Source organism: Danio rerio, chromosome 5 (assembly GCF_049306965.1).
Source record: "Danio rerio strain Tuebingen ecotype United States chromosome 5, GRCz12tu, whole genome shotgun sequence".
NCBI classification, from domain to species: Eukaryota; Metazoa; Chordata; class Actinopteri; order Cypriniformes; family Danionidae; genus Danio; species Danio rerio.
This window is the reverse complement of record NC_133180.1, coordinates 7,056,811-7,065,524: the sequence shown is the minus strand read 5'-3', so window position 1 is coordinate 7,065,524 and position 8,714 is coordinate 7,056,811. Positions and strand designations below refer to the sequence as shown.

General features: G+C 34.9%; 1 protein-coding gene across 2 annotated transcripts; it reads left to right on the top strand.

The window, feature by feature from the left end:
• The first annotated feature begins 403 nt into the window (after nucleotides 1-403).
• Nucleotides 404-7,335, top strand: LOC141385741 (transmembrane protein 233-like). Of its 2 annotated transcripts, none has more exons than XM_073951918.1 (3): nucleotides 404-1,196; nucleotides 3,320-3,454; nucleotides 5,909-7,335. In XM_073951918.1, exons 1-3 carry the CDS (start codon nucleotides 1,029-1,031, stop codon nucleotides 5,915-5,917), a joined length of 312 nt encoding a protein of 103 aa, XP_073808019.1. In that variant the 5' UTR covers nucleotides 404-1,028; the 3' UTR covers nucleotides 5,918-7,335. The 2 variants fall into 2 exon arrangements, with proteins under 2 accessions (XP_073808019.1, XP_073808018.1); XM_073951917.1 differs by having other exon boundaries at nucleotides 5,906-7,335.
• The last annotated feature ends 1,379 nt before the right edge of the window (nucleotides 7,336-8,714 follow it).

Here is an 8,714-nt window from a genome sequence, read left to right as displayed (position 1 = left end):
TGGCTGTCAGTTCAAATTAGTTAAAATGAGCTTTAAGGACAACAGAGTGAATGTTTTGGAGTGGCCATCACAAAGCCCTGATCTCAATCCAATAGAAAATTTGTGGGCAGAGTTGAAAAAGCTTGTGCGAGCAAATCTGACTCATACCAATTCTGTCTAGTGGAATGGGCCAAAATTCCTTCAAACTATTGTGAGAAGCTTGTGGAAGGATACCTAAAACATCTGACCAAAGCTTTACAGTTTAAAAGCAAAGCTAAAAAAAATATCAGTAAATGTGTGTAAACTTTTGACTATCTAGAAATGAATGAAAAAGTAATCCTGACGGACCTAAAATAGTAAACGTTTAGTATGATTTACCATCAGACATTTAAAAAAAAATGGTTCCGTTCCTTTTTTTAGAGTGTATGTGAAACTTCTGGTTTCAGCTGCTGTCCAGCATAAATTTGTGAATAATTGCATACACTCAGTATTGTCAGTTTAAATTGTTCACAAAACTACAGCGCAATTCCAGCTTGCCGAGTAAACAAACAAGCGAACGGCCATCCATAAACCATCCGACCCTTGGAGACATGGGAAAAGACGAGCATTTGATACAACACACATTTGATACCCTGTGACCCCAATACCACAAACATACACACGCACACACAGATGATTCTAGACATTTCTGTTCTCACACTATTATTAGTCTAGATTGATTCAGTCCATCTTAGAGTCAATTTATAGATGCATACATTTGCCAAACTATTATTGAGAAACGCAGGATAAAATCCACACACACACACACACACACACACACACACACACACACACACTGCTGATCTGGAATCCATCCAATCGAAAGTGTCACCCATATTTTAGTCTCTGATCCCATTACTCACGGTCTCAAGCACCCTCCCACCCAAATCACTCCTCATCTGCTTTTCGGACTCTCCCAACAGCTTTCATTGACCTCCAGTGGATTTATTCCCCCGTCAGTAGTTCTTGGGGATTTTCATCTGACTTCAGCTGTATTTGTGTTTGCCATCATGGAGAAAGAGAAGGGCTCTCTGAGCGGCAGCATGGATCTGTATCGCAGCTGGTTCGGTCCTTCAACTCCAAGACCCCCTCTAAAAAACTACCTGCTCCTGACCATCCTCACCTGCTTCTGTCCGGCTTACCCCGTCAACATTTTAGCCCTCGTCTTCTCTGTAATGGTGAGCAAAGTATTCTGAATGCATTCACTAACTGTTTTGATTCTGTTAGCTCACATTGCTAGCTTTGTGGTGAACATTTGATCCGTGCATGTCATTAGGAAAAGAAAGTGTTTGCCCGTGTAATCTTTAATTGAGAAAATGCACTTCCTGTTTGTTTTCAGTTAAATTCTCAGATGTCTGAGGTATTGGGCGTGGCTAACATACTTAACCACGCCCATCCAGCTTTCGGTTTTGACAACAAACAGATGTGGTGAGAACGAGGAGTCTGTTCGAGTGTAATAACTCTCCCCAAACCCTTTTCTAGATCTTTCTGGATGAAATGCCTACTTTACTACACCCAATCAGATTGAAAAAAAAAAAAAGGCCACGCCAACTATTTTCTAATTTAAAATACACTGTAAAAAATTCAGATTTTTCACAATATTTTACTGCAATTTTTCACAGTAAATTACATTAGTATCACTTTACAGGATTTAACTAACAATAACAATGTTATTACAAACCCAAAAACAATTTGGCTGCATCTTCAAAAACAACTAAAAAGAAAAATCGTCCTGTTTTGAAATGACATAAATGTCATAGTAAATTTTCATTTTTGGGTGCACTGCACCTTTAATTTAACCAGGTTAATATGAAAATATTAAATACATTTTAATGAACATAACTTTGTGCTTAGCCAAAAATGTAATAAACTGAAACAAAAGTAATTGATTTATTTCAAAGTCAGGGTAAATGTCAGAATGACTAGCCAAGAAAAGTCTGCTTCTCAGTAAAATATGGTTAGTTCTTCAAGATAATACTATGAAATCACAGTAATGGGCTTTACTATCTACTGTGAAGTTACTGTGTGACTGAAATTTTACAATAATGTAATGTACCAAAATCACAGTAAATTACTGTGAACTACCTCTCTAAGTAATTTGCTGTGAATTTACATACAGTATTTTATAGTGAAAGTAATGCAATTGTTAGCCAGTTGCAATTGACTCACTGTCAATTTAAGGTCAATTTTTTTTTACAGTGTAGGGTTCATGCTCCTCCAATGTGGCTGAATTACAACAATTCTGCAAAATGAGAGGGGCAAAATTCCCTCACAGGGCTATAACAGACACATTGCAAGTTCTCAAAAACGCTTGATTGCAGTTGTTTCTACTAATGCTGGCACAACCTTATTAGGTTTAGGGGCAAACACTTTCTCACGCAGAGCTTTGCAGTTTTGTAGTTTGTTTTCCCTTAATTATGAAAGCCTTAATTTCAAAACAGCATGATGTGTTTACTTGTGTTATCTTTAACTAATATTTAAATTTGTTTGATGATTTAAAACAATCAAGTGTTACAAATATGAAATCAATAAAGGAGCACTTTTTAACTGTATATATATATATATATATATATATATATATATATATATATATATATATATATATATATATATATATATATATATATATATATATATATACATACACACAATTGAAGTCAGAATTATTAGCCCCCTTCAATTTTTTTTCTTCTTTCTTAAATATTTTCCAAATGATTTTTAACAGAGCAAGGAAATTTTCACAGTATGTCTGATAATATTTTGTCTTCTGAAGAAAGTCTTACTTGTTTTATTTTGGCTAGAATAAAAGCAGTTTAGAATTTTTTATTAACCATTTTAGGGAAAAAAAATTACTAGCCCCTTACAAAGCTGTATAGAAGTGTCTTGAAAAATATCTAGTAAAATATTATTTACAGTCGTCATGGTAAAGATAAAATAAATCAGTTATTAGAAATGAGTTATTAAAATTATTATGTTTAGAAATGTGTTGAAAAAATCTTCTCTCCATTAAACAGAAATTAGGGGAAAAAATAAACAAGCGGTCTAATAATTTAGGGGGGCTTTAAGACACTTCTATACAGCTTAAAGTGACATTTAAAGGCCTAACTAGATTAATTAGGTTAACTAAGCAGGTTAGGGTAATTATGCAAGTTATTGTATAACGATGGTTTGTTCTGTAGACTATTGAAACAGAAATTTGCTTAAAAGGGGTTTATAATTTTGTCCCTAAAATGGTTTTAAAAAAATAAAAATGAAGTGTTTCATCATGTCAGATTCAAACTGTTTGTTGTGTTTTCTACAGTCCAGGAACAGTTATGATCAGGGAGATTATGAGGGTTCGAGGCGTTTAGGGAAGATGGCTCTTTATGTGTCCATCGCCTCCATCATCATCGGCATCCTCATCATCAGCATCTTCTGCGCTGTGCACATCAGCTCGGTAACACTTTTACTACACCTCAGTGCTGAATTTGATTGAGTTTTAAGTATGTGTCTTTATTTGAATGAACGAGTGAATCGAAAGAGCTAAAACAGAAATGTGGGTCAGAATGAAATGAGTTGCTGCCTTATTTTATATATTTTTTTGTTAAACCAAATCAACATTGCAAGTTCTTTGAACTTAAATTGACATTAAACTGACTCAAAATATGTCTTGAAAAATGGTTGACTTTAGCAAGTTAAAGTTGCATAAAAGTCTATTGTCATGAGTGTTACTGATCATATTTTTGTTTGCATATCTGCATCAAATTAAATTTGCATTTATACATATATTACATGCTTCAAATAACTATTTTAATATGAGGGTGAGCAACTTCATTATTTATTAAAATAATTAATGTTACAGTGTTTAAACAATTGGCTGGCAAGATCATTAATCTTTTGCTACATAATCTATTTGCTACATAAACTATTGGAATATATATATATATATATATATATATATATATATATATATATATATATATATATATATATATATATATATATATATATGACAAAAGTCTTGTCATCTATTCCAGTTTTAAGAGCAACAAATAATAACTTGACTTAGTTAATCATTTGGAAACGTGTCAGAAGGTGGATTTTTCATCATCTGTTGAGCTGCATCCCAATCATTACAAATACTGCAGACCTACTGAAACCCGCATGGACCCAAGATTCTCACTAAAATCAGTCAAGTTTGGTAAAGGAAACATCATGGTTTGGGGTTACATTCAGTATGGGGGCGTGCGAGAGATCTGCAGAGTGGATGGCAACATCAACAGCCTGAGGTATCAAGACATTTGTGCTGCCCATTACATTACAAACCACAGGAGAGGGCAAATTCTCCAGCAGGATAGCGCTCATCTCATACTTCAGCCTCCACATCAAAGTTCCTGAAAGCAAAGAAGGTCAAGCTGCTCCAAGAGTGACCAGCCCAGTCACCAGAGCTGAACATTATTGAGCATGTCTGGAGTAAGATGGAGGAGGCATTGAAGATGAATTCAAAGAGTCTTGATGATGGGAGTCCTGCAAGAACGCTGTCTTTGCCATTCCAGATGACTTTATTAATCAGTGATTTGAGTCATTGGAGAGATGTATGGATGCAGTCCTCCAAGCTCATGATGGAGTCAGACACAATATTCATTCTGTCTCCACTGCAGCAGGACTTTATATTCTATACTGGACATTATTTCTGTTCAGTGACAAGACTTATGTCTCAGCAAAGTCAGAGCTTACTGTCCTAATGAAATAATAAAAAATCAAGGCATGATTATATATTATTTTAGTGAAATAAGTGTAATCTAGAGACCTTTGCCTTTCATATAAGCCACTTTTGATACCAAATGATCAACTAGAAGTCAAGTTATTATTTGGTGTTCCTAAAACTTGGATAGGCGACAAGACTTTGTCAGTTATTGAAAAAAAAAAAAAAAAAAAAAAAATATATATATATATATATATATATATATATATATATATATATATATATATATATATATATATATATATATAGTAATGTTCAAAAATAAGAGTCAAAGAGGATCTAGATGCAAGTGATGAAGTTTATTTGACCAAGTCAAAATAAACAAACAATGAAAGTGACAGGCTAGGATGACGACAAACACAGGGCAGGAACAGACAGGAAAACAGGGTCCAGATAAATCTCCTCAGGGGCCTGAGCACAGATATAGCACATAAGAACAGGTTTAACGAACTGACAAAGAAACATAGAAACGTCGCCCTGATATAGGCCTAATAATGAGCTTCAGCTGGTGTGTAATTAGCCCAGCTGAGTGTCGTCATATCACGTGAGCATAACAAATACACATGGACAACCAAAACAAAACAAACCCACGTGATCAAACATACACTCCGGAAAAGCGCACAAACCTGCAACCGTGACATATATATATATATATATATATACATATATATATATATATATATATATATATATATATATATATATATATATATATATATATATATATATATATATATATATATATATATATTTGTGTGGGTATAAAAACTATAAAGTGATTTTATATAGATAGAAAACATTAAATGCGAGTAAAATGTCTACTTTGAAAAATTTTAATCTGTGGGGAAAAACTGTATTACGATTGATCCTTGGAAACCTCTTTGATGACGTCTTTAACCCAGATCCTCAAAAACACATAAACATCAATCAAATAATGACTAGTTTATCTTTTCATAACAGAAGATGTAGGTATAATTATCATTGTTTTCTATCATGTGTTTATTATAATAAATAATTCTTGTTTTATTATTCTACAAATGAAGACAACCAAATTAGTTGATCACCCGACAAAAGTCAGTTGACTTACTTCTTTTCAGATATGTTCAGATACTTTTCTGACATATGTCTTCCTTTTGGTTTTAGCAGAAGGAATAAGGTTGGGGTGTTTTTGTCCTGCTGTCCTCTGAAGGATGATGAACGTCGATTTTTAGCATGAAACCAATAGCAGGACTGATCCAGCACAGGACAAGGTCTGCTCTTCTAATGCAGCATGCATATACTGTAGAAAAGAGAGATGAGCTAGAAAAGTTGCTGTTTTTCACTATTATTGTATGCACTTTTAAATCTGTGATTTTGTACATTTAATATATTTTACATTCATGCCAAAACACTGAATATGTAAATAACTGTGTAACTCATGCATGTCTCATAAATGTTCTGTGACAACTAGTCCTAAAATATATCAATTCAGGTTTAAGGAGTTTCATTGCAAAAAATAATGACACTAAACAAAAAAATGTGATTACAGCCCAGCACACTGTTTACAGTCCTCAAGTCTTAAAGGGGATGTAAAATAAGACTCTGATTTTGTATCTTCAAAAATACATAAACATCAGTCAAATAATGACTAGTTTATAATTTCATAACAGATGTAGGTATAATTATCATTATTTTCTATCATTTGTTTACAGCACAGCACACTGTTTACAGTCCTTAAGTCTTAAAGGAGATGTAAAATAAGACTCTGGTGTTCCTAGAGAGTGTGTGTGTAAAATTTCAGCTCAAAATACCACACAGCTAATGTTTTATAGCTCTCTGAAACGGACCCTTTTAGGCTTTGATCCTAATTGTGCCATTTTGCTGTCGCTTTAAATTCAAATGAGATGATGCTCTTTTCAAAAGAGGGCGGAGCTACCAGCCTGATCTCACGAGAAAATGTAAGTATTTTACGTTTTGCCAGTTGAGTGGCTAGTTCAGTCGTACGAAATTGTATGATTTTAAAAAGGAGGCGGGGCACCTAACCCCTCCCCTAAACCCAACCGTCATTGGGGGATGAGTAAGTCGTACTAAATTGTGCGAATTAGATCGTACGAATTCATACGAATAAGCCACTAAATCAAAAAGTTACGAATTGCCTTGAGATTGTGTTGGAGCTACATATGCCTGTGTGTCAGCATAGTGTCAGATTCAAAAACAAGACTTACCTCATATGCTTATGAGGATGAGATAATCACTAATGGGCGGGGTTTTCCTCCTCTGATGACACGTACAAAGCTAGAATGTCAATCAAAGTGTTTCTGCAGTGTTTTATAAGTGTGATTATAAAAAATTTAATGTATACATACAATTAGAAGCTGGTTATATTCACACACTGCTGCCACACAACCTTGTTTACACCTCTTATACATGTGATTTTTGCATAATAGGTGCCCTTTGACAGGTTTTTAATTTGAATTAACAATTAGTAACGTGGATATATTGAATATGTAAATATGATTTTTTGTTTTTGTTTCTTAATGTTTTAATCTGCCAGCAGATCAGGAAAATGATAATAAAAGCTCTTAATTTTAAAAGGTTTTTAGATTTCTTTTGAAAGCACAGATTGTGTTCGAGTCAGTCTGAACAGGTTTTACTCATGTATTAGTTTATTGTAGAGCGAGTCTATGTTTGTGTTGTCAAATATTTTAGAAAGAGCACAATTTTTGGATTAAATGTTTCAATGAATCTGTCACATTTAAATAAAATTATTATATAAAGCACAATTTATATGAGTATTTTTGTGTGTGTAACAGAGGCCAGATAGAAAAGTGATGTGCAGGTAAACCTCACTGCAGGAAGAACCACACTCCGGTTTGATTTCAGCTCAGAGTGGGTTGGGTGGTGTAAGATCAGTTACATTAGTGACGTGACTAGGATGGGAGAGAGGTTTAGGGCAGTGAGTGTAGGAGAGGCCAGCTAATGAAGTTCAATTCAATTCAGCTTTATTTGTACAGCGCTTTTACAATGTAGATTGTGTCAAAGCAGCTTCACATAAATGGTCATAGTGACTGGAACAGTTTAGTTCAGTTTTTAGTGTTTAAGTTCAGTTCATTTCAGTTTAGCTCAGTTCAGTGTGATTTAAAATCATTACTGAGAGTTCAAACACTGAAGAGCAAATTCATCGATGCGTAGCTCTACCAATCCTGAACCATGCGAGCCAGTGGCGACAGCGGAGAGGGAAAAAAACTTCACCTGATAGGAGAGTGAAGAAAAAAACCTTGAGGAACCAAACTCAGTTCGGCACGACCATTTTAATTTCTCCGCTGGCCAAAAGTCTTGTGCAGAGCTTCAGTCACCGCGGTGGAGGCTGGAAGCTGGCCTCAGCGAAGACTCGTCTGTCATGGAGCATCGCTGGAATCAGACTCATGTTCTCCACTCCCCATGACCATCAGCGCAGCAGCAGCTCAGGATATGGCCTGGTCCCGGATATAGAAACCTTGGGATCATCTCGTCGCTGGTGCAGGTAAACCCCACTCCTCTGAGCACCTAAAGGTGCTCTGGCAACAGACACTAGAGGTCATGGTCTTTAGCCTCTTTGTTAGAGCAACTGACTCCCATGCGAGAAGAGTCGCCTGTTCAATGTCAGCTCGGAGCGGGTTGGATGGTGTAGGACTGGCGGGGGTTACATGTGCATTAAAAATATTTAAAGTTTAAAACAGCTGTCCTTGCGAACATTTCTGAATTCTTTTTTTTTTTGTAATTGATTCAATGATTCAATTAGTCACTGAATCAATCAGCGTGTTTGAACAAATTCAATTTAGTTTACCTTTATTTGTGTAGCGCTTTTACAATGTAGATTGTGTCAAAGCAGCTTCACAAAGAAGATCGTAGTAAATTGAAACAGTGTCAGCTTAATTTTCAGAGTTTAAGTTCAGTTCAGTTTAGCTCAGTTCAGTGTGTTTAATACAATAAT

Bases quoted from the DNA above. Each gene is read 5' to 3' on its own strand.
- LOC141385741 (XM_073951917.1), top strand. From the start codon at position 1,029: ATGGAGAAAGAGAAGGGCTCTCTGAGCGGCAGCATGGATCTGTATCGC. The intron at 1,197-3,319 runs GTGAGCAAAGTA...TGTTTTCTACAG, and splicing joins CCCTCGTCTTCTCTGTAATG to TCCAGGAACAGTTATGATCA.